The sequence below is a fragment of the Mytilus edulis genome, chromosome 4, assembly GCF_963676685.1.
Source record: "Mytilus edulis chromosome 4, xbMytEdul2.2, whole genome shotgun sequence".
In the NCBI taxonomy this organism is placed as follows: domain Eukaryota; kingdom Metazoa; phylum Mollusca; class Bivalvia; order Mytilida; family Mytilidae; genus Mytilus; species Mytilus edulis.
In genome coordinates this window covers 93,140,034-93,167,978 of record NC_092347.1, presented here as the reverse complement: position 1 = coordinate 93,167,978, position 27,945 = coordinate 93,140,034, and the positions used below count along the sequence as shown (strand labels likewise).

The window sequence follows — 27,945 nt, the reverse complement described above, 5'->3', positions numbered from 1 at the left end:
GAATTAACTAATTAAAATCTCAGAGTTTTGCTTTATTATGAAATTTCTTTGTTTTGGTTCTTTTCTCTGTTTGAAAATTGCGTACAGCTTCCATAAATGATTTATGATAAGTCAGATATTCGTCTTTTTGTTTAAACAGATGTCCAGCATGGACAGAAGTATCCCAGCACACACTTAAAACAGGCGGGGACATTCTCATGCGCCAGTCTGATACCATATTATCAATCAGGCTATGGTCGCATAAAGGATCATTTTTACAATAAAAAAATATACTTGGAACTTCCGCTTGGTTTTCGTTAAATGTTTTCATACCTTCCTTATAGAAGTCAACCGTAGTAGATTTTGTAACTATAAAGTACAAGGCAAATAACTGTTGTAAAAGTACCCGGATGAACGAACTTTTAGTAAGGCCATAAGATACACCAATTCTCATGCGTTCATATGACCCGTATGTGATACTATCAAATACATTTCCAACTAAACGTAGATTAAAATTCCAGTATTTCACTGGATTTCTATTCATTTCCATTAGACACGATGTGTAATTATAGGAACCGATCGATGTACTATGAATAAGAAGAAAGCGGTAATGCGATAGTTCTGTACATACGTAGTCCAGTACTGTCCTGGCTAAACTTACAGACGTAGGTGGCCACGCAAAATGTTTAACATTCCCTGGGACATGAAGAATGTCATATCCTAATGAATGATACAGTTCAAAATACTTAGAAATAGCCTTCTCTGATGCGCCCAACCAACTGAAAAAAATAACTAGTGTTTCCTTCGCAGTATCATTAGGCGGGGGTAACTTTGGATATTCTCTTAACTGAAGACTAGCTGTGGTGACGGTTGTAACTTTCAGGTTATGCATTCTCTAAATCTGAAATAGAAAAATTAATAGTATCAGATTAAGGTTGACGACTTGTTATGATTAGAGTTTGATGTCATAAACTGTTTTGTTAGGAAATAAATTTGTTAACCGCATTAAGATCTTATTACTGCGTTATAAAAAGTGCCGTTTACATAAATTATTCATACGTATTAATAAGTGTATATGTCTATCCTCACAAGCATTTCTCGTTTTAGAATCTGAACTGAAATGATTTGCTTTGGTATAACTATTCGAGCCCACAAGCAATTTAACAAAAGCATTTGTTTATTAATAAAAACAAAAAATCAGATGAATACTATACAAATTTGAAACAACTAAAACAGAAAAAAAGTATTGTAAATGAACAAATAGACACAGAAAACCCAAGCAGTGTCAGGTGCGGCATTCTGAGCTTCACAAAAATAATGTGACTATACGCAGAATGTGTAACAGTAAGGAAAGTCACATGTGTGCGTACTGTATATATAGGTATATTGGTATTTTGAATACGCACAATCGGAACATCAGAGAAAACGATTGCCGTATACAGTTGTATTGATCGCTCTTAATCTGATCAAAATGGAAATTACAAATTTGGTGCGTTTGAAATCCTTAACTTGATTTATCTTCATTAGGAACGCTCTAATCCAAAAATGTAAAAGCCAATATAAAAAAGAAGATGTAGTATGATTGTCAACGAGACAACTCTCTACAAGAGACCAAACGACACAGCAATTAACAAACATAGGTCACCGTACAGCTTTCAACAATGAGAAAAGCCCATAATTCTGTATAAATATAAACTAAGCCTGAAAGAGTTGGAACCTTTATTTAGTTTGATATTGTGAGTTTCCTGACCAATGGAATATATCGTCCTCAATGTGTTGTAGTAGATTACAAAACATCAAAACGCCTACGTCATTAGGTCTTTGGTGACACGTTGTCTCATTGGAATTGTTACCACATCTTCTATATATATATTTGTCTCATTATAGTTCTATGCATCTTTGTTAAGAATTGTCTAGTCGTTTTAGATAAGAAAATAGTCGAGTGTTTGTTATTATATAATGCCGGAAGTACATGTTGTTACTCTTTGATGCCCCTCCTCAACTTTTATTATGTAACAATTTTTGATCAATCGAATCGATGATTTTCTAGAAGGTTTTGACAAGTGTATGTCTACGGTATACGTGACCAGCCGTGGATGTTTTCTGACAATTCTGTAAAAGGAGGGAGTACAGGTTGTAAATCTCTTTCAAGGACCTGCAAATCTCTTTCACGGACATACAAACACCATTTTCAAAAGGTGGTTAGAATTAACTAAAACAAAAAGTGAAATAACAAAAATACCGAACTCCAAGGAAAAATAAATATACAATTCACTAGAATTTCTTGAAATTGGTGAAAGCATTTTGGAGTTAGTGTACGAAAACTGGAAAATGCCCTTTTTTAATAAGTAAAACCCCATAACACGGAAACATAAAATCTAAAATTTATAACAACGAAAGGAAGCTCATGTTAATAGATATAAACAATTCACCAACATTTATTTGAAATTGGTGAAAGCGTTTTTGTGTTATTGTCCCAAAACTTGAAAATTCCCCCTTTCTTTAATAAATAAAACACCATAACTCGAAAACGTAAAATATAAAATATAAAAACGAAAGGGAGCTCACGTCAATAGATATAAACAATTCCCCAAAGTTTTATGCAAATTAGTTAAAGCGTTTTTGAGTTAATGTCCGACATGTTGATGACGGACAGACGGACAATGGTTTACCATAATACGTGCCGTAAACGGGCGTTTAAAAATGTAAAGTCCCTCATCAAATGGCAAATAAAAACTCAAACACATCGAACTAATGGAAAACAACTGTCACATTCCTAACTTGGCGCAGGCATTCTTTTCCAATGCAGAACATGGTATGAAGAAGACATGTACAAACACACAGGTCGAAGTAAGACATGTACAAAAACACAGGTCGAAGAGGGGAAATTATTTTTTTATTTGGATAGTGTAGCAGTCTCCGAAGTAAAACTTGAGGTGACCTGTGGAAAGAAAACATTTCTGCCCTTTCCATCATATCCTATTTTTAAGTGGTTGTCAATTTCTGTTCTGTTTTTACGTATGTTTTCCGGAACAGCCTCATATTACGAATTAAAATAAAGTTTTGAGAAAGAAATTCCATGTGCGAGTAGCAACTAATGTGTATATAATGAAGTTGGATATTTTTTTCAATAAGCATGTGTAATCATGATTACTTGCTGATTATAAATTCTGTACACGAAAAAGTTTTTAGTGTACAATATAAGAATAAGAAGATATTAAGTATGAACGGGGAAAAACAGTATTATAATTCACTATGATTGATAATATATTCTATATGTTAAAGTGTGTGCATGAAGAGTTGAAATGTGTAAACAGTTTACTAAAACAACAGTAATTTTTCTTTCCACCTGTTTCATTGTGAGATTTAAGTCCTTATGATAAAAGAATACAAATGTATGCTTTAAAAGCATTTTATTTTCCCTGATGAGATACTTCTAATATAAACTCCAATTTCAGTTTACATAATATTTGTTCATAACTTCAAGAAAATTAAAAAGCATAGATCATTAAGGGAATTAAGTTCAAATTTGGACTTTGAAGACAACATAAATTAGCCCTCTCAATTATTAAAGGACATTCTATTCTTTTTCACAATTAGAAAAAAAGTTTTGTTTTCCATAAATAATTTAAAATGTACTTTCTAATTATAGTTATTTCAAACAATTATAAAACATTATGAAAATAAACTGGTCCGAGACCACAATTGTCGTCCCTTGTTTTCGTTCAACGAATATAGTCCCTAGTGTTGACAGTGGGTTACTTGCCATTAATTTTTATACCCCTTCCAAATTTATTTCTCCATGTTTAATGCCTCAATTTGCAAGAAAGGGGGTGAAATTACACTGTAAAAAAATTTGGGTCCAGAATTTTAAAGGAAAGTAGTGATTTGGTCCAGCTGAAAAAGGTTGAAAACTTCGGAAGCTGTCAAAAGATTTCAAGACGCCCTAAACATAAAATTGTCCATATTTTGAGTTAGAGCCGATGAAGTTTTCTATAATTTTGATATAATTTGTCCCAAAAGTAGTACCACACACTGTAAAAGTTTCTTTGAGAAAGCGCAGGTGGGTTTTTTTTTATTTTCATTTATGTTCTAAAAGAAATGCACTACGAAATAATTGTGTCCTCTGACCAACTGCTTATAAATTCATTGATGTTGCAATTAAATTTTTATACTGAAGCTCACTTACTATTTTTATACTGAAGCTCACTTACTATTTTTATACTGAAGCTCACTTACTATTTTTATACTGAAGCTCACTTACTAATTTTTCAAAAATATGGATGTAGTGAAAAACACCTGCAAAAACATATGTATGTGTCATATCCCCACAGACAATAAAACTTCTTCATAAATTTACATCATTTGTTTGTTTTTTTGGGGGGTTGGGTTGTTTTGGTTTTTTTTTTTTGGTTAGCTTGCTTAACTTTTATAGAAACAGTGGGTTTTTTTTTAATATGAGGAATAAATAAAAGATATTTAAAAAAAATCTTAAAGAAAAGTAATCTAATGTTAGTGTTTGCGTTCAAATGTAGGTGACATTCATAGTAATGTAATCGATGACATTTTAAAGTATTAAATCGACCCCATCCCTATATATTATACATGTAGCTAGTCGAAACCGTACGCCATCATTATCATTATAGAAGACTCGTGTCACGCGTCTTATTGTTTGCATTTATTTCTAGCCTCATTCTAGATTTTAACACGTTTGTACATTATACCAATTATTGTGTTGTTCGTCGTTCTGATGATTCATGAATACCACAAAACACATTGATTTGTTTTCTAACTTCATTCATATTTTGCAACGGCCAACACCATGAAGCTATTCGTTTAACTTTAACATTATCTTATTTGTGAAATTATAACAACATTACTGACGTTTTCTTCTTACACAAATGATGAAAACATAACAACACTACATGCATAACAAACATGTTTGTGTTATTCAGATCGTAGAGTAAACATCAATATTAATATACTTTGCTGAACTTTTTAGTCATCAGTACCAGGCAATAGGAGCTCAATTGATATATCATGTCTTCACAATACTTTTCTTGCTTTAATGTGAGTACACTCGAAAAAAAAATAGAGAACACATTTCTCAACAGAATGTCCGCAGCTACATGCACGCGGGATAAAGTTAAATATTTAATAACGCGCTTCGAATTCACAGTTGACATTTTCTCAAATCCTCCGACATTATGTTTGATTTTTTAGTTGGTCTTACTTGACCGAGTACTAGAGTCTATTCTCAAACGTGCATGTATATTATTTAGTATATTCGCTATCATCACAACCAAAATAGAACTTCAATGGTTCGTAGTATTAGCTGATAGTATTAGTAATTTAGCTGTCGTCTTTCGTTTAATTACGTTTATAGATTTGGAAGTGCGCATGTCGGGGTATATTCCTTTCAATATTAGTAGATGGGAAAAGGATCTTTGTTATATCTACTTTATGATGAGTCACATATTCACTGGTATTAAAGAGATAATAGTAACTGCAATTACGATTATCCCAATATGGCGACGGTAGATATAGGTAAAATCTTTACACTCATTTTTCTTAAATGTAGCATGCTTTTGTCAATAGTTACTCAGCTGCAAGGTTTATCTATACCAGTACTAGTCTCGATCATCCAGCCGCTTTATTATTCAAAGTAGAGCGTCTGGAGGAGAAGTGATATAAAACTGGTAATTTATAACATTCGGAATAGTATCGGCTTTTAAACTTGTTGTTAGAGATAATGTCCAAGACGAATAACCAAGAAGTTGGTTATTGACTTCGGAAGAAATTACATTACGATAATATTATTGCAAAGCCCGAGTGTACCGATTGTTGTTGAATGCTATTTATATATTTTTGTGACGACATACAATTCATGGAAAACACCATACAGCATGGCAGACATGGGCATGGACGCGAAAGAAAAATCAGCACATCCAACCTTGGTAATATGTTATAACAACACACACTGTAACATTAATTGCAATGCAACCTGATACACCGAGTAGTTATATTCTTTCATGCATGTCCGTGCAACGAAAACGAGTTTATAATTATACAATAAATGTCAATTGCTATGTTGACAGGGACCACTCGAACAGTCATATACGTTATAAATACATTTTAGGTTGATGTGTAGTATCGGCCACTTTATAAACACTTGATGGAAAACTGCTATGACGCCGAAATATCACCTTCATCCAAGATAAGTTCGTTGTATCTATCTAAATAAGGGGATTTGCATCTTGATATGGGTAAAAAAAAAGGGGGGGGGGGAGAGGAGAGATACACAATGATGTACACATTCAAAGAAAAACAAAGTGTAGCTAGAAGATGCCATTTTTCTACATAGTACACTAAACGGTCAAAATGAATTATACATTCGATTTTCTGCAAAACAAGACAGTTAAACAATATATTCAGCATCAACCGGCGAACAGAGGTGTTAATGAGGCAGCAACCAGTGAACCCAATGACATAAATTACGAAAAGTAGACCTCATCATGATTAAGAGTTTATCATGTAGACTAAAACAAAAATTGAAGATTAAATTGCGAAAAGCTCAATATTACACAAATAAGGAGATGCGGTATGAATCAGTACCAATGAGAACTATCCATCAAAGTTCAAATGAATTGAATGTGAGCAATTATAAGCAACTATATGGCCTTCAACAATGAGAAAAATCCATGCATGGTTTGGATAAAGAATACAAACAGGGAATGTGTCATAAGACACTGGGCAACCCTACCAAAGAGCAGTAAACAGCCCAATGTCACCAATGGGTCGGGTCTTCAACGCAGCGAAATAATCTTGCACCCTGAAGCTGGATTCAGCTTGCCCCAGGACAAGAATTTATACAATATATTTCTATGATGTTTTTTTAAACAATTTGTTTTTCATATATATGCTATGCTGGTGACTAAAAATTGATATGATTTTGATATTTACTTTCTTTTGTAGACAAACCAATGATGATTTATGGACACAGATTTTATGTGTAAAATGTGAAGAATTAAAAAAAAATGTAATACTCGGGATTTTCATTGCATCATAAACATAAACAAGATTCAAACTGAAAGATTTTTTTTTAATTACTGAAGCATCAATCAGTATAAATAGATCACAGTACCAACAATGTTGGGTATACATTATTTTGACAGCCGCCACAAAGCGAAAAAAATACACAGACGTATCTATAATACTAAAATTACGAGGTCCAATTTGTCAGCCGTCATCACGTAAAAACGACGAATCAAAGAATTCAACTTTATATATAACTAATATAGTACAAAGGTGTAGATTAAAAATTACACCACTCCAGGCCCTTTTGTTTTCCACGTAATTAATATTGCCAATAATTAAGAAGTTCCGGGTTGAGTCCGATATCGATACCAATAGTATATTCACCTGTTACCGATTACCTTATCTGTACGTTCCGCATCTGACAGGCGCACCACCAAACGGTGTATTCAGGATTAATATGCTATAAAGTATTACACGGGTCATAATCACAGGGTTGACACTACTTAATTGTCAAATTGTTACCTATTTTAGTATTTTAATCAGTTAGACTTTCTAAGATAACAATACGAATACTAAAAATCTGGACTAAAATAAGGCATATAGGTACAGTTTTCAATTTGTTAGCGGTCATGGCGTAAAACAGCGAATCAAAGAATTCAACTTTATTTATAACTAATATAGGACAATGCTGTTGATTAAAAAGTACTCCATTCCAGGACCTTTTGTTTTCCAAATAATTAATATTATCAATAATTGATAAGTTTCAGTTCGATGGGTTCAAACAGAAAGATTTGAAAGCAGAGAATACTGTGTATCTTATAATCGGCATGCCTTTATCAGATGACAATACTAATACTAAAATAAGGATTGCGCATAGTTATATACTTCAGTCACGGACCCGCGATATCACGGGTGTGTTCTAGTATTGATTAAATGTAACAAATATCAAGAAACTCATTGTCGTCAGATATGTTAGGGAAATTAGATTTGTATTAACAAAAGAATCATATGAACAATTACACAGTTAGTGCACTGTTTACGGTTGAATTGTATCTCATTTTCATGTCGGGCCCTTTTATAGTTGACTATATGGTAGGGACTTTTCTTAATATTGAAGGCCATGCAGTGATAACATTTGCGTATATCCATGTTATTTAAACTCTGCTGGGTTGTTGCCTCGTGAGCAATCATACCAATTTCCGTATTTTTATATAAAAAGATCACAGCAGAAGTTATTGTTCTTGTGAAGCTGTCCTTTATTGCATGCTTATATATGATGGAAATTATAAGAGTTGGAGAAGTAGAATACACTTTTGAGCTATTATCTTTTTTTTAACAAGTTACTATGCAGTAGGGAATAAATCCCATTCCATCTTTTCCATGTACATGATTTAAACATGCATTCAAGGAGTATTGGATTTCATGACTGACTGGTTAAGTTCTGTATTTCTCCATGGACACGGGCTACACAGGCAAAGTGGTTTTGTGTGAAGCTTGGTTCCTAAATATTTTCTTCCCAAAAGGATTAGGCAATTATTGGTGAAACAGCTAAGAAACATTCAGACTATTCTGTCGTTTGCAGTCTTAAGATCAGTTAATTTTATAAATGGAAATTGAGTTGGCTCATTGTGTGATCTCGCTGATACACCAGTTATACTTGTTAAGGAAGTTTTTCTACATATGCAATCTTAGTATATGTATGAGATGTTTTCTTTACATAGACGTAACTTGATGTGTGCTTTTTTGTAAGGTAAGTGCGTCAGATATATACATAAAAAAGGAACTGAGAATAATGAGAAAAAAACATGGATAAATGGATAAAAAAATGAAGAATGGAGACTAACGGGGACACAATATACTGATGGTTGGTTGCTAAACGTCCAGTGACAAATATTTCATACATGTTTAGGACGATGTAATACAATACAAAGAACAGAGAATAGAAGCTGGAGAATGGTCGTATTTTATGGTATGAAGATAAAAGACATACAGATATACAGGTGTGCAATAATATAAGAAAAGTTTGATCTTGGTTGACCTTTTTATCGTGTTGTGGTAAATAATGGTAATGTTCAGGACGAAAAGAAATTAACAATAATTATGAAAGTCAGGAGGTCCTAATTTATAGTCCGTTCGGGATACAGGTTGGAGAAATTACGACTCACTAAAAAATAAGAGTATATTGTATTGAAGCAGAAATATAGATTTAAGTATAACGGTCCACCCAGTAGACCAAGGGACTCATTTTTAAGCGTGCAGAGAGCTTGGTATCCTCTATACACGAACAGTGGCGGATCCAGAACTTGTTATTAGGGAGGAGAACTACACTCACTCATGCTACAGTGTTTCCCTATATAATCAACCACATTTTTCCTACGAAAAAATGGGGGGGGGGACTGTTCTGCCTATGACGAGTGCTATCAATCTAATTAAAATATTGATCTCTGATTACGTTATACTACATATGAGATCTAACAACTATCAATTGAGGTTTCGCTTTTGTGACCTTTTTTTGACCCGAGAAAGTATTTATATTGACCAATCAAAATCGTCCTAATGAAAAGGGCTTCACAAGAATGTTTGAAGATGGCGACGAAGGATGAAAGACGATTTGGAAAACGAATTAACAGATATTTTGCCTCAGAACAAAGTGTAAGGGCTAAATTATGAGCAAAGTCAAAGTTTGCAGGTATTTTGAAGCACAGAGATTGTATAGTCATGCTTCCTACGGGCAACGGAAAGAGTTTTTAAAGAACTATTAAAGCTGAGACTACTATGAATTCTAGTCAAATCGGCACCTGGTTAAATCGGCACCTGGTCAAATCGGCACCCAGTATAGTCAAATCGGCACCTAGTCAAATTGGCACCTGGTTAAATCGGCACTTGATGTAGTCAATTCGGCACCCATGTTAAATTTGTTTAATATATGATGTGTACAAAATATAACTTTGTACAATTTATAATTTGTACAAGTTATAAGTTTTTTGACACACATTTTCTTACACCAGGTGATACAAGTTTATCTTTAAAAATGTTCTAGTTCAATCTTTAAATTCAAATTTATATACTTTAACCTAACATTTCGTGCTATTATCCTTGTCCTCACAATGGAAATGAGGATACCTGAAAAGTTTACATTGGAATTTTAATTTCTCCTGATACCACATATATCCATAAAAAGTCTTTTTGTGGTCTAATCATGTTTGTGTATTAATTCTCGCTATTAGATTATATCATATAGTTGTGAAAATATGACAGAAATATGCGAAACAAAAGCTGGTGTTACATTGTGTTTTCACTATGTACTTGATTAAAGTTATTTATTAATTGAAATGAAAATTTATCAAAACCATGAAAACATCAGTCACATAATGTTGAGACATGTGTTATAGTAGTCTCAGATTAAAGGAACAAAATTATCTCGCATTAACATTTTAAAAGTCACTTGAAACTGGAGAAACACCTATTACAGGAGTGGACACATGCTAATGTAGCCCCAGACTTCAAAAAGGCGGAAAAATACAACCCCGTAAACTACAGGCCAATATCTTCAGGCACTGGCTACGGTTACATGGAAATGTAACAATAATAAACATATTATTGTTACATTGGAGACTTATTGCCAGAATGCAAAGTTGAATTAAAAGTGGTAAGTTTTTGTCTTCCGCAAAAGTGACTAAAGGTTTCAAAATCCTAGCTGAAACCCTGCATACAGACACATCCAAATGGTCATACTTCCCGTGAACAATTATTCAATGGAATTTACTACCACAAACTGTAATTAAAACCACCACTGGCGGATAGAGAACTTTTCATTAGGAGGGGGGGGGGGGGGGGTGCGAATTATTCCAATGCCAATGTGCCAGTTTTCTCTTTGTTGAGTTTTCTTCTCATATCTCACAGGCACTTGTCTCAAAAAAAAATTCCTATATACCTTAATGTGTTATATTAAGGGGGCTCCTGGGTATAAATGATTTTTTTTTTCTAATATAGGATTTCGCTATATTTTTTCATAAATGAACTTTATCATATACTTAAAAGAAAAATGAAATAAAAAAATGGGGTCACCGTTGATTTAAGCTAAAATCTGCCTCTGGAAGAAGCATACATTTTTGTTAATGTCCTTTTTTTTCTGTTGAACTAATAGGAGAAAAAGAGGAAATATCGAAATAAAAAAATAACCTAATATAAGAAATCACTTAAATTTTACAATTATTTAGTTTATGTACAGCTTATTTGAAAATAATAAGTGCCTGTGTCATATCTCCTTCTCTGTGCTTTAAATTAGTATATACTGGCATGACTGGTTAAGATTTGGATTGAGGAACAGCAGTTTCAAATATGCCTGTTCTGTCAATGCATGTTTGTAGTTTGACTATTGTCTCTTTTTGTTTTCACCGTCTAGTCACAATAGCTTAGTAACTAAATTCAGGTTTGTGTGCAGGTCCTGCTGACTTAACTATGGGGGAGGGGGCTCCAGACATGCTTCAGTGACTCGCTATAAAAATATGATTGCCAATGAGACAACTCTCCACAAGAGCTGAAATTACATAGAAGTTAAAATCTCTCTCTATATATATGTGTACATCGTAACTATATATATAATCCATTCTGAAAACTCAAATCAAGACTAAGGTTGGTAAATTTAACAAAGGTGGATGCAGAGAAGATAAACAAAGGGAATGATAAACACTGTTGTGTCAGTGTGCCATTAATGGCTTGTTATTGCACATATACTTGTACATCATGAACATGTAAACTTACAAATTTTATTTATTTTGTAAAAGGTTGAGGTGTTGTGTTCCCATTAATATACCGTAGTTTTATCTTATGAAGAGGGACGAAAGATACAAGATGCATCATGGACCTTCAAACTCCTATATGGAAAAAAAACAACACAATGACTAAAAAAGAAAAAGACCAATATAAAAATCAGCAATACACAAACACAACATGGAAAAACTAAATACCGAGCAATACAAACCCCATCAAAAGCAGGGTTGTAGTTAGGACAGAACAAACATTTCGGTCATCATCTGTGAAAAGGTTATTGCAAAACGGTCAACTAACTGATGATGTCAGATAGCATCAGTAAAACTTATAAAGGGATGTTTATGTATCTCAACTTGTACAATTCGCTTGTGTATGTAACAATGTTTTAGATTTTAACGAGAGAAATTTATGTATTACTGAAAAATTATTACACCAGGTTTTTGATATCACAAACTAGTCAAAACATTTACTAAATTTTATCATCGGTATAAAGACATCATTCGTAAATATAGCTCAACATGCAGACTTCTTATACGTTCAGGTATTTCACATCCAATTTTTTATGGAAATATTCTTTATAAAGCACAAAGGTGTCAGTATTCACCTCAGAAACTTACAAAACCTTTAAAAAGACTTATTAAGAAGGGATATAATTACGATACTGTTGTCAAGTCATTAAAGATTGCATATTTTGGCGTTAATATTGAGTCACTGATAAGGTCTTTGCATCGGAATTAAACACATTTATTCTAAAAACAGTTGTTGGCATGACACGGGTTATGTTCTTCTCATATATGTTATGATGGTATGATACTAAACTCCTAACGGGAAGGATTGTGCCTGATGTTCATATGATGAAATCATAATTTTTCAGTCAGTTTAATTGAAGTCTGGAGCTGGCATGTCAGTTAACTGCTAGTAGTCTGTTGTTATTTATGTATTATTGTCATTTTGTTTATTTTCTTTGGTTATATCTTCTGACATCAGACTCGGACTTCTCTTGAACTGAATTTTAATGCACGTATTGTTATGCGTTTACTTTTCTACATTGGTTAGAGGTATAGGGGGAGGGTTGAGATCTCACAAACATGTTTAACCCCGCCGCATTTTTGCGCCTGTCCCAAGTCAGGAGCCTCTGGCCTTTGTTAGTCTTGTATTATTTTACTTTTAGTTTCTTGTGTACAATTTGGAAATTAGTATGGCGTTCATTATCACTGAACTAGTATATATTTGTTTAGGGGCCAGCTGAAGGACACCTCCGGGTGCGGGAATTTCCCGCTACATTGAAGACCTGTTGGTGACCTTCTGCTGTTGTTTTTTTCATTGGTCGGGTTGTTGTCTCTTTGACACATTCCCCATTTCCATTCTCAATTTTATGACTTCTAACTTCGCCATTTGTAGCACTTTGTTTATAAGCTTACACACTTCATTCCAAAGCCTAGGAAATTATAAACTGCTTTTTAATCTATATAAATGCAAAGGATACATATATATTCCATGATTCCTCATGACATTTTGTCAGATCTACATGTATATATTTATTTGAGAAAACAATATCATAGGTAAAAACCATAAACAGCTTATTGTACAACTTGTTATGGCCAGAAATTTTTGTCTGTCATACAAAGTCAACAATATAAATTACAAATTTTGGGATGATTATCAGCTTTTCAACAAATTATTTTTGGGACATTTACATATATAAATGTAACACATTAATGATTAATGAAGACCAATTATAAAACTCTTTAATTTCAGGTTAGTGTCTGATCAAACAGTAATTTGGACTCCAGTCTGAAAAACCCTAGATTCTGACAATGTTTCTTTCAATTTGTGACTGGGCCAAACAAATAACACGGTGGAGGGAACTCTTAAAACACACAGACAGTGACACAGAAAAGGCCACTACAAGCATCTGAAGATGAATCTGAGAATGGCACTACAGATCTAGGTTGTGAACCAGATCCAGAGTTTTAACATGCAGATCTTAGCCTATGGTACATGTACGTGTAATTATTATATTGTATGTATAATGTATGATGTAATACTTTGAATTTATGATCATGATGATAAAGACAAAAAAAGTATCTGGATAGACTTTCAGTTTATTGTCTATTTATTTCATTTATATCTTAAGTTTGTTCTCAAATACATTTTTGATATATATACCAAAAATTATGTATCACAATATCAACTGTCAATTTCATTAATCATGTCAATGATTGAATGAATTAAATTTTCTGTCTTTTTTTGTTTTACAGAATTCTGTCATAAATTATTATTAGTTTGATGTGCTGAAAACATGGAAAATAAACGTGACCATAAATCATTCTCAAGATGGTTATTCAGTTGTCAAACTGCTTCTAAATAAACAGTTTGCAATTGTAATTAATTATTTTGAATGAGTTAATTTACATCATGTACTGCTGCTGAAAGTTGCTGGATCGTCATAGTCCTGAGGTATGGAATGGAATAAAAATGTTATATTGCTGCTGGTCTGTTTTAGTCTTCAATAGGATCAAGGTATGTTATATAAAAAAGAATGTGGTATGATTGCCAATGAGACAACTCTCCACAAGAGACCAAAATGACACAGAAATTAACAACTTATGACTATAGGAATAAGGTCACAGTACTGCCTTCAACAATGAGCAAAGCCCATGTATACATGTTATATATATAACTTTCCAATATTATGATATCTAAAGAATGTTCCCAAACATGTAATTATTAATTTTTTTTAAGTCATTTGTAATTACACAAAGTTACATGGCCTTACATAACAAAATTTCCAATCATACATGAGTATTGACTACATTGAAGAATAGGTCCATCCAATGAAATGATCTAAAAATAATTATTGTTATACTTTCATACATCATTACAAGGAGAAAGTACCTATGTTTATATATTCCAGACCATATAAGTATTTGGATTGTACGTGTACGGTCCAGTACGAGTATACTCATATGGTCTAGTACGAGCTTGACCATACATGTATTTGGAACATATGGGAATAAAGTTAAAACATTACATCAATTGAAATTGAATAATTCTGTATTTAATTGTCTGTTTCAATCTTATTTTAGCATTCTCCTCCCTGGTGACACTTGCTGGCGGAAGGAACATCAGATTTCTTACATTTACATGTTTTGTTCATGCCTGTTCCTTTGCATTTGCATCCCATGCTTGTTTTGCAGCAGCATGCAATGAAATTCCTTTTGTTTTACAAATTGCATTTTCAATTTTGTATGTCAAAAGTTCTATTGCACTCATAACCTAACAATATGCCAAATAATAGTTTGTATAAAATTGCATCCATACCAATAATATCAGCAACCCTACATCCAGAGTTACTTTTCTCACAGTAACAAAGCTACCTTTTTCATTCTTTGCTTACTTTTCAATACTTTTTTATTATAATATTTTTTAGTTTTTTGGGAACAGATTTATATAATTTATGTCTATTTTCTTCCGTGATATACATGTATACTGTACAGGAGATTAACTTTTAAATAGTTAAAAGTTAAAACATTAATTTTTTATTTCAATTTCAATTGAACTTTTTATATTAATTTAAGATTTCGGTTATGTTGAACTGTGATGTTTATACTTTTAATGATATACATGTATAGGTATAGAATAAACTTGACCAACGTCTTATAATCTGACAGACCGTACGTGTACATTCAGACCATATGCATATTTTGAAAAAAGTATGCATATATGGGTCGGACCTAATTTTTTATTATTATTTAAATGATATATATTTATATGTAAGGGTGGGAAATTTAGATATTTGTGCAACAGATTAGTGGATAAGGTACATCCTACATTTGATTTGCCAGAATTTGGATTGATCGTTTGTCAACAACAATTCATAGTAATGAGGGAAATTTTGTTAATTTTATTTGACTTTTTAATATTTTTTGTTGTTGTTATTTGTTTGAATCCTATTGAAGTGTCCTGAATTTTGGTCATTGCTATATGGTATAAAGGCGTGTACTGCATGCACATCTAGGTTGCCCAAATTTCAAAAGTGTCATAGGTTTGATATATTGGTTTCGAGACGGAACTTTTTGCAGGTAGCTATATATAGGGGTGTGTGTCACCGGATATATGTATCTATTTTGTTTCATTATTGAACATATTGTGTTATTTGTGTTTTCAGTGTTATATGTTTCACATTCATATCATATTCATGTTTCTTGACGATTGATGACAAATAGTTTTGCGCTGCATATTTTGAAACAATTTATTTGTTTTGTACGCTATGTTTGGTTTTACGTACTGAAAATTTAAATTAGTACAATAGAAAATTAAAGCAATTCTTTATTATTATTTAAATTTCATTCATATATATTCAAATGGCATGAGTTGTGCATGAAGTCAAAGCGCGTCAACATTAACCATATATATACATGTACACTAATATAAGCACTTTTCGAGATAGTCACTGGTCAATATTACACTGAGGAAGGTGGAAGACGAAAGTCACCGCTTCAGGTACTTGTAACTTTATATATATCTTTTAGCCTTGTTTAAAATGTTTCAATTAAAAGTAAAGTTACTTTAGGTTTTTCAAATATATAGAATTCAGTATGGCTTGAAAGCCGCATTCTGGTATGCAAGTTAATGACAGAAAACAGCTCTGTTGCATGCAAATATTTCAGTCAAATATATTAATAGGGTATCTTAAAATTGGACAACTCGGTTAATGCAGAAAATGGCCCACACTTATTACCACGCCTAAAGTCTTTGTGGTTTATGGCGTCTTAATCTTCACGCTAGTCTGCGATATTGCCAATTTGGTGTCCCATTTTTCCTGCGACAATAATTTGCCCTTAAGAAACTCCATTCTCCACCACAAAACATATGCATCAATTGAACTGCCCATCTTAATTCTATACTATAATAAAATGCCGCACTGAGCAAACCCTGAACAGTTGATACTGTCTGATTTTGGATTCAAACAAATGTTGTCATAGTTCTTGAGAAAAAAACAAATATAAACTCTTAAAGAAATTGGAGAGAAAAAACGCCACCCCCTTGGAATAATTTCCTCCACACTCAATGCCTGCCTTTCATTTGTAGTATGGAACATTGTTGTTTTTTCGGGGTTCGTAAACTCGGTAAATTGTAACAAAACCCTGCGATTGAAAGTTGGCCACTGTTCGTTTTATCGAGAGAAAAAAGGGGGGGACTGAGCGGAACAAATTAAGATTATTCATGTCTGTTTAAGCTTCCTACTTAGAGAAACATCTCAATTGAATGTTATTTTGTAATGTTAATTCGATGTCAATGTCTACAAAAATGATTTATTTATCGACATTGTTTTTGAAGCGAGTAACAAACTGTCGGGTTTTATCTTTCGATGTTCTCAGGACATATCCTCTTGATATAGATAAGCCATATTATACATTTATGTATCGAATGGACTGCAAAGATTTGTTAAGGTTGATTCTAATTGGTTTAAAAAGTCACGTGTGAAATAGTCAGAAGTGAAACTACATATTGATAGTTGTTAGATCTCATATGTAGTATAACGTAATCAGAGATCAATATTTTAATTAGATTGGAGTGCTATAATATTTACAGAGGGCCGTAACTAGGCCTCAGAATATAACGAGGCAGTCTTTTGGGTGCCGCCGTTTGTGGTACCCGGCTAATGGGGAAACCACGGCCGAAAACTAGAAAAGTATGGTTAATGATCAATAAAAAATTAGATAAAAACATAACCAAAAAAGGAGTAAAACTTATATAAAGTACTTTTAATCAACGAAAAATATATCCGAAATCTGAATATAAAGTACGGCCAATTAAAGCTTAATGTTGACTCTAGATCTTTATAGTTTGTTACATATTTATAAATCATTCAGTTTCAGACTAGAACTCTGAGAACATGAAGACGTTTGAAATGTTTTTTCAGCTGTTCTATTTATTTGACTTTACGTTTGCATTAAAATTTCCCATCAGTAAGTTGGCCAACATAGATCAACATAGAGTGAGCTACAAGAATGTCATATACATGTACATTTACTACTACACTGTTTACTATTGTTTAAAAAAAAATGATATTGGGGATAACGGAAATGCTATTTATATATATGTTCTATATTTAATTATTTGTTACGCCCCCTATGAATATTTGACCAGTCCGGTTAATCACCCCAGACGCTATATTTAAATATGCGTCTGGGTAATCGAGACTATACCAGTACATCATATTTGAATCGTAAAGGTGCACTGGATTAGTCTAAGCGCTTTGAAAATTGCCGTCGAAAAATTCGGGATGATAATCGTAACTCGGAAAAAAAGATAATCGTAATTATGGTATTTAAAAATGGAAAGATAATCGTAACTGGAAAGTGTTTTATTGATATTGACACTTAAAACATATATCTAATAGCATATAATGAAGTTATGTCGATGAATTATTTACGAAACGTTCCAACATCTTATGACATTTCTTTTTATGCATATATTATTAACAGTTCTTAGGAAAACAGCTACATATGTGTATTAATTTATGTTTTTTGATTGAGTTAAGTCTCCCAATTGATATTTTAACGTGTGTTTTTCTATGTTGTGATGTTATGCTATTGTTTTTTTACACTAGTAATTTTGGGGCCCTTTATAGCTTGTTGTTCGATGTGAGCCAAGGCTCCGTGTTGAAGGCCGTACATTGACCTATAATGGTTTACCTTTTTATAAATTGTTATTTGGATAGAGAGTTGCATGTCTCATTGGCACTCACACCACATCTTCCTATATCTACATACTAGTATATCATAAAATTTAGTTTTTTTAATAAATAATGCCGTTAGTTTTCTCGTCTAAAGTGTTTTACATTGTCATTTAGGAGCCTTTTATAGCTGTCTATGTCGTATGGTCTTTGCTCATTGTTGAAGGCCGTACGGTGACCTATTTTTGTTAATATCGGAGTCATGTTGGTCTCTTGTGGAAAGTTGTCTCGTTGTTAATCATACCATATTTTTTTGGCATTTTAGCTACTTCATGACTGTCACTGAAATTTCGATATCTCAGAAAATAACTATAGACAACACAAATTTAATTTTGAATTATAACAATATGACATCCTTTAAACAGTTAATGCTATATAAGAATAGAGAAAGGTTGGGATTTTTTGTGTATTATGAAATTAAGTAACGTGGAGTTCTTTGACAAACATGGATTTGTGTTCTCTTATAGTTTGGCCAAAAGCCCGAAAATGAAGAATTGAAGTTGATGTGGCTTTAAATTGTCTTACAAGGAATACTTATTCTAAGAATGACTGCAAAGTGGAGAATAAAATAACGCATATTCCGCAATATTAGAAACAAACTAATTCAAAAATTCACAAATACTCGGTATATGAAAAGTATGATGCATACATATGCATGGAAGATATTGTAGAGACAAATATTGAAGGTACTAAACAAGGAACATTTTTGTATTTGCATACTTGCCATACAATAAGTTATTTTCTATTAAATGAAAACAAAAATTAGCCTAACCTAATTGTCATGTATTTTTCTGAAGCACAAAATATGTGTTGTAAAATCTATAAAAATCTTTGTAATTAAACAAGTTCCGACTGTGATGATGTACATGTTATGCCTTCTGATGTAATTTATCAATATACATATTTGTGTGTGTATTTTTCAGTCCGTCAAGTGCTTCGTATTAAGACTATAGGTAAGGCTAAAAAAAAACAAAAAACAAAAGTAACTATAAACAAAAGTAACAATAAACAAAAGTAACAATAAACAATAGTAACCATAAACTGTAACTATTTTAGATCCTTTACCATACACACTGTTTGAAGAAACGTCCTAAAATACATGGGTATTTGATCAAAACATTTGAAGTAAATTTTTAAAATCATATATTATATCAGTATACAATAGAAAAAAGGGAATTAAAGGGGAAAAAATGGACGGCTATATTTATTGAATTATAAGGAAAAGGGAAATATGAACACTCATATCTACCGATAAAGGTATCAACTGTTAAATCCGATAATGCAGTTATAAAGTTATTGACGGAAACTTTTGTTCATTTCGCGCAGAATTTTAATATAAACGTGATATTGGAAGCAAAACATATATATGACATATGAAAATGTGGTATACGTGACTTTCATTTTGAGCAATGAATTGAAAGGATTGCACTTTTGGGATATGGGATATAGCTAATCCCCCCTCCCCCTCCCCCTAAAAAAAACAAACAAAAACGGACTTAAACGCGCACACAACATTGAAACTTTGAAAAAAATCAAAATATCTACTTACCACAATAGCTGTCTCGACAGCTGCTTCATTTTCCGTATCTTTAACAGATACATGTATATATCAAAAGGTTCACCAGCTAATAGAAATTTATTATAGGATATGCATGTCACTTGATGATCGCTGTATAACATCTCTTATATTATGTGATACCTCGAAAGCTTTTGATAGGGTATAGCATAGTGGCCTCTTAATAAAACTAAAAGCGTATGGTATTGATGGAAATCTGTATAAATGGTTTGAAAGTTATATTTCAAATAGAAAACAAAGCGTTTTCGTTTCAAATGCCTATTCGCCTTTTGATAATACTAATGCAGGAGTTCCGCAAGGCTCTGTATTAGCTCCCCTACTATTTCTTATTTATGTAAATGACATAGCTGATAATTTGACAAGTCTAACTCGATTGTTTATTGATGATACATCTCTTTCTTATTCCAGCAATAACCCTTACACTATAGAGGATGTCTTAAACAGCGATTTAGAACAAATTTCAGTATGGTCTAAAGATTGGCTTATTAACTTTAACCCTAATAAGACAAAGGCTATGATATTCTCCTGCCATACTTCCCCAGCTGATATTGAAATAGAATTTCAAAACCAATTAGTAGAATTTGTCTCCTGTCATAAACACTTAGGGATTACTTTTGATTCCAATGATAAATTCCATACACATATAGAAAATATTTTAAAGTGTGCAAGCACGAGATTAAATGTTCTTAAAAAATTGAAATATGTATTGAATAGAAATTATCTTGCTCGTATACATTTAACTTTTATAAGACCCGTTATGGAATATGCATGTGAGTTATGGGATGGTTGTACTCAACAAGAAGCCGACAATTTAGAACATGTTTAGTTAGAAGCAGGGAGGTTAGTAACTGGGTTGCCCGTGTTTGCTAGTCGGGAAGCTATATATTTTGAAACTGGCTGGCAATTGCTTGTGAACAGAAGAAAATCCAGAATGCTCAATATGTTCTATTCTATACATAATGAGACTGCCCCTGATTATCTCTGTGATTTAATGCCCCCGCTTGTTGGTCAAGTATCTAACTACGATTTGCGAAACAGTAATAATTATGTAGTACCCGGTTATAGACTAGACATAACTAGAAAATCCTTTTTCCCATCCACTACTTTTGAATGGAATAGCCTTCCCCCCGACATACGTACGTCCAAAACATAAATATTTTTAAACGAAAGATGAAGTCTAAATTGATACAGCCACCTTCCTATTTTAGTTGTGGGGATAGAAAATTAATATCATTCATACACGTTTGAGAAATATGTGCAGTTCTTTAAATTCAGATTTACATCGTGTTAATATTAAACCCAGTCCCGCATGCAGCTGTGGCCACCCTGTTGAGGATAGTATACACTATTTTTTACAGTGCGCTCTTCACAACGAAGCCAGAGAAATACTGTTTTCAAAATTAGAAAGTTATGCTATATCCATTGAGCTTCTTTTAGCTGGTGACGGTGACCTTTCTTTTCAGCAAAACAAAGACATTTTGAGTCCGTACAATCTTATATCAGAATAACACAAAGATTTAAAGCAGTCAATTAACATTCTAAATTTCTACTTTACAACCTTTCACTTCAGTCTAGTTGTTTCATTATTATTCCTTATTATATTGGTTTTTTTTTTCTTTTTTCTTTTTATTTCTAATTTTTTTTTTGAAGTATGTATTACATGCATTACTACTATGTTGTGTTTTTTTTTCGCCATTATCTAATGTACTTTGTGTTTATATTTATATTGGGAGAGGACGTCTCTAATGTTGTTATAACTTGTGTCCAATCCCTTTTGCTACTTTTGCAAGTAAAATATGTTTCAACTAAAAGGTTAACCGTTATGCATATTGTTGTCAGTTATAAATAGATATACAAGTTGAAATGATAGGACTTTTTTTTACTGGGAACTCACTTTAGTCCCATGACTGTATATATATATATATATATATAGGTAAATTTGTCCTAGATATTAACCTGTAAGTTTCTTCATTTATTTTTATATGCGTTTATGTCATCGTTAAACTTGACATTTGAATTTTTAACACACAAAATACCATCAGTGAAATGCTGAAAGACACATTTATTATGTTTCAGTTACTATTATCCGATAAAGAAAATTACGATTATCAAAGAAGAAAAATACCATAGAGTTACGATTATCATACCGAATTTTTCAACGGCAATTTTCAAAGCGCTCAGACGATTCCAGTGCACCGTTACGATTCAAATATGATGTAATGGTATAGATAAACCTTGCAGCTGAGTAACTATTAACAAAAGCATGCTACATTTAAGAAAAATGAGTTTAAAGATTTTACCTATATCTACCGTCGCCATATTGGGATAATCGTAATTGCAGTTACTATTATCTCTTTAATACCAGTGATATTAGTTACTATTTCAGAATCATAATCAGACATTCGACCAACAAGTGGGGGAATTAAATAGCAGGGTAATCAGTGGATGTCCTATTATGCGAGGAAAAGAACAAATATTTAGCTGTCATGAATTTCTTCTGTCCAGTAGCAATTACCAATCTGTTACCAAATTAACAGCATCATAACTAGCATACCCGGGCAATCCATTTACTATGTATTAGCAGAGCAAGTGGAAAGAGGGGTCGATGATTGGAACCCCTTTTTGTTTGTACCTCCTCTCCCTTTTCAAAATGGCTGGATCCACCCCTTCTTTTTTCCCCACTTCCATTGAACTTTTCTGAATTTTCAGAATATTATTAAGTACAACTATCCCATAACTCACATAGTTATAGGAAGATGTGGTATGAGTGCCAATGAGATAACTCTCCATCCATGTAACAATCTATAAAAGTAAACCCTTTGGTCCAATAATTGTCAATATATTTTGGAAGATGTCGTATGGGTGCCGATGAGTAAACTCTCAATCAAAGTCACAATTTGAAAAGAAAACTATTATACATGTAGGTCAAAGTACGGCATTCGACACGGAGCCTTGGCTCACACAAAACAGCAAGCAATAAAGGGCCCAAAAATGACTAGTGTACAACCATTCAAACAGGGAAACTAACATTCCAATCTAAATAAAAATGAGAAATACTTATGAACTACATCAACAAGTGTATATATGAAAGCTTGCACAATAAATTATGTTATAAATGTGTGTGGAATTTACTCCGAAGTGTTTATTAACTGGAGACAATATCTACTGTTTATAAAACAAAACAGACATCTGCTATCAGTGACTTTTACGATCTAAGGAAAAGAATGTTTGTTTTCACTACTCATTATTGGTTCAATTAATTAACTTACTTTTGTGATGCACTTATCTGATGTATCGCATGACGAATTTAAAAAAAGGACAATGTTTTTGTAACTTGATACTATAAAAATGTGGGAGTTTTTGTTAATCGGATGATCACTATGCACCATTGAATGCACTAAAACGAGATATAGAGCTTCCAGGAAAACCAAAAGGATGCTAAACATTCGAACTATATACATAAAATATCGAGTTTACTGTATACGACACGCGTTTCTTAAGTAGAAGTTGCAATAAAAATAACCTTCACGACATCGATTCTAGTTTTCAAATTTGCATCTTATCAATTGCAATTAAATTTACGACGAAATGGAGCAAATACAAAAATATCTCTCGCAAAATTCGCCGTTTTCTTATAAATAGCATGGGTAGCAAAATAACCATCAACATAAACCAAAAAAAAACAAGTAGATGTGTCGGATCGACACGAACGGTCCCGTTTCATAAAGCTGAAAAATTTGCAATTTCAACAACACTTAAAAGTCCGAAAAACTGTGATTTTCAACAATCTATTCAAGTCCAAAGTCCCTAATTTCGCAAAAATTAACAGAGCGGAACAATACATAAACTTGATCTGTTAATAACTCATTATGGTTAACTCACATACCAACCAAAACAGCCCAATATCTGAAGCTGTAGACAAAAAAAAACACAGCGGATTTATAAAAAAAAAACGTGACTATAAAACCAATAACTTCGGCAAAAATTAGCAGAGCAGAACGAAACTTAAACTTGCCAATGATCCGTACAACAATTCAAATACCAAAATTCTGCTCAATATCTGAATACGTTTTAAAAAGAAAAAAATACGTTTAATTGTTTGTTGCAGAATAGAGAAATAACGTAATGACGGGGACCATACCAACTCGAATGTCGGAATTTCACAGATTTTTGGGAATCGGAATTGAAGTATGCGACATATATATAATGAAAATTTAAATATAATGAAATGCAAGAGTGCACACATTGAAATGTCTCGACTTCTTTACTAATCCTTGATATGTTGATAGTCCAAAATAGAAAGCTTTATTACAACTGTCACATAAACTTATTATAATAATATTAACCAAGAAAACTAAACATTGACCAATGAACCATGGTAATGAGGTCAAGGTCAGATGAATAATATGAAAATATGGTTGACCTATTGCTTATAGTTTAAGAAAAACAGACCAAAACACAAAAAACTTAACACTGAGCAATGAACTGTGAAAATGAGGTCAAGGTCAACTAAAACCTGCGCAACTGACATATAGATCATAAAATATTTCAATATATCAAATATAGTTGACCTATTGCAAATAGTATTAGAAAAAAAAGACCAAAACTCAAAAACTTAACTTTGATCACTGAACCATGAAAATGAAGCCAAGGTCAGATGACACCTGCCAGCTAGACATGTACACCTTACAATCATTCCATACACCAAACAAAGTAGACCTATTGCATAAAGTATAAGAAAAACAGTCCAAAACACAAAAAACTTAACTATAACCACTGAACCATAAAAATGAGGTCAAGGTCAGATGACATGTACAGACCTTCCATACACCAAATATACTAGACTTATAGTATCTGAGATATGGACTTGACCACCAAAACTTAACCTTGTTCACTGATCCATGAAATGAGGTTGAGGTCAAATGAAAACTGTCTGTCAGGTATGAGGACCTTGCAAGGTATGTACATACCAAATATAGTTATCATATTATTCATAATAAGAGAGAATTTAACATTACAAAAAATCTTAACTTTTTTTTCAAGTATAGTCACTGAACCATGAAAATTAGGTGAAGGACATTGGACATGTGACTGACGGAAACTTCGTAACATGAGGCATTCATATGCAAAGTATGAAGCATCCAGGCCTTCCACCTTCTAAAATATTAAGCTTTTTTTTCTAAAAGAAGTAAGCTAACGCCGTCACCGCAGTAGCCGCCAGATCCCTATCCCTATGTCAAGCTTTCTGCAACTAAAGTCGCAGGCTCGACAGTAAAACCGGTTAAATTGGTCAGACACGCCTTTTTAAAATTCAGCTGAAAACGGACTAAGATTCAAAGTCAAGATTAACATGATAAATGTGGGAAAAGTCAGTCTCATTTATTCCATTTAAGCATACCAAAAAGAAACTGTAATCTTTATTAAATGATGATTTACTTATATATATATATATGTCGTGTGGTCTAGCGGGACGGCTGCAGTGCAGGCGATTTGGTGTCACGATATCACAGTAGGCTAGCATGGGTTCGAATCCCGGCGAGGGAAGAACCAAAAATTTGTGAAAGCAAATTTAAAGATCTAACTCCGGGAGTCGAACCCATGCTACTGTGATTTCGTGACACCAAATCGCCTGCACTGCAGTCGTCCTGCTAGACCACACGACCACCTGGGCTCTACAATAATAGAGCTTTCGCTGGCCGTGTGTTACCTTTCCTCGTCAGTTTTAATCTAGCGGCGTACTACAGTACATGATATATAAGGCATGAAGATGTTATTGTTACAGATCAGCTAAATTATCTATAGTAAAGGATCCTACAAATTAATGTAATATACAGTCACAGAAAATAATTATATTTATAAGTACGTCTGAGTCAGTGACAACTCTACAACAGATGTATCCATCGGATCGCCATCAATGATGGGGATACATGGCTGTGTACATAATGTATATATACAACTCGTCTAAACATCAACCCAACAATGTTAGATCTGTAAATTTGCTTTCGCAAATTTTGGTTCTTCCCTCGCCGGGATTCGAACCTATATATATATATAATTTTAGATATGTGTTAAATTGTTTATATAATCATAATTTAGTAGCTTTTAACATACTTTATATCAAGATCGTTTTCAAGGCACTGCCACTCTTGCATATTTAACATGTGCTGTTTAATATAATTATATTTGTTAAAGTATTAGTTTAAGGTGTCAGACCACCAATTACTCTCTCTTATTTAGAACGTAAAAGTAGACCTACTCTGACACAAAATAGTGATATGCTGTGCTTTTGATGTCCTTGTTTACTTGAACCAACCAACAAATTTGCAAAAATGAAACTTTTGGTAAAAAGAAATATATTCAGATCATTTTGAGCCAAAATTTACTTGTCTATGAGTTTCATTAAAAATTTAGGATAAATGCGCTTCATAGTATACTTATTTAAGATTTCCAAAATACAGGGGTGATTTTTTAGTACCTCTGTTCGAAGGTCAGTTTTTTTCTTAGAATGCTTTAAAGGTATGTTGAAAATTGGCATGCAGAAAGCTGATTCATGTGCAATTCAGGACATACCCACAGGGGTTTGTTACAATTTGCCGGGTTTACTCTCCATACGAACCCCGATTTTTCTCGAGGTTCGTATGGATAGTAAACCCGGCAAATTGTAACAAACCGGCCCTGTGGGTATACCTGGTTACTATTAAGGGAGCTACCATTTGATTTTTAGGGGGGGGGGGCTAGGATGAAATTTGAAAAAAATAGGCAGGACAGGAGTTTTGAGTTAAAAAAAAAAGGCAGGATGAGACACTTGCAAAAAAAAAGTCAGGACGACAATTTAGGTAAGAAAAAATGAAAAAGTCAGGATAAACTGAAAAAAAAAGGCAGGACCAAACAGAAAGAAAAATAAAAAGGCAGGACAGAGATTACAGCTATAAAAAAAAAAAAGCCCCCCCCCCCCCCCCCCCCCATAAAAATCAAATGGTAGCTCCTATACGGTTTATTTTATTTTATAATCATATTCCATTTCATTTAAATATATAACTATAAAGATCATTAATAATAAATACACTTATCGTCAGCCAAAGGGAGATAACCTGTAATTTTAATTTGATTGGATTAGTTGCACCGCTAGAAATGTATTAACGATACATGGCACTCAGACATGACATTTCATCATAACTGATCAAACACATGCCTCTCGCTGACTGAATGATTCTATGTTTGTTTTTATTAAAATTAATATATAGGTCTATACAGAACAAAAATGTAAAGTAAATTTATTAGGAAACACCTACCTTTCTTATCACCAAATAAACAATATCGGACAAGAGAACGACAATTTTACGGAATGGTGTTATCAGTGGTAGATATTTTTAGGACCGGCGATAAAAATAAAGAAGAGAAAAAAATAAGTAAAGAACAGGAAATTAAATATAGAAAAAAGAGGATCCTAAGTAATTTTGTTAATGAGCATACATTCATACCTGTCAACTCACCCGTTTTTTGCGGGTGACACCCGTTATTTTCACCTCTCACCCGGGAGTTTTTCTTTACCCGGCGTGTCCCGGGAATTTCTAACATTACCCGTTTCACCCGGATTTCTGACCGGAATTGTTTCCGGTATTTAGAAGTAATGCGACCTTCGGTTTTATCGGTCTTTTTCAATGTAACCAAAAGTCAAAATGTAGGACTGTTTACCTGAGCTGTGAAGGGGTAAATTCAGTAAATAAATATACGTCATCAGGGAGAGCTTTCAGTATAGAATTGAAGACCTGTGCTGCAATGATTGGTAGATAAAGTTTTCAATAATATTTTTTTTATTAGATGGATCAATTCT

At 33.0% G+C, this 27,945-nt stretch overlaps 1 protein-coding gene across 2 annotated transcripts; it reads right to left on the bottom strand.

Annotated features, from left to right (window-relative positions):
• Window positions 1-11: 11 nt before the first annotated feature.
• Window positions 12-27,453, bottom strand: LOC139521074 (transmembrane protein 53-like). Of its 2 annotated transcripts, none has more exons than XM_071314329.1 (2): window positions 27,404-27,453; window positions 12-880 (listed from the first exon to the last, which is right to left on the bottom strand). In XM_071314329.1, exon 2 carries the CDS (start codon window positions 869-871, stop codon window positions 20-22), a length of 852 nt encoding a protein of 283 aa, XP_071170430.1. In that variant the 5' UTR covers window positions 872-880; window positions 27,404-27,453; the 3' UTR covers window positions 12-19. The 2 variants fall into 2 exon arrangements, with proteins under 2 accessions (XP_071170430.1, XP_071170431.1); XM_071314330.1 differs by lacking the exon at window positions 27,404-27,453 and adding an exon at window positions 19,601-19,627.
• Window positions 27,454-27,945: the final 492 nt, after the last annotated feature.

What these genes read in the sequence shown, in the direction of transcription:
- LOC139521074 (XM_071314329.1), bottom strand. Translation starts at nt 871, where the DNA reads ATGCATAACCTGAAAGTTACAACCGTCACCACAGCTAGTCTTCAGTTA.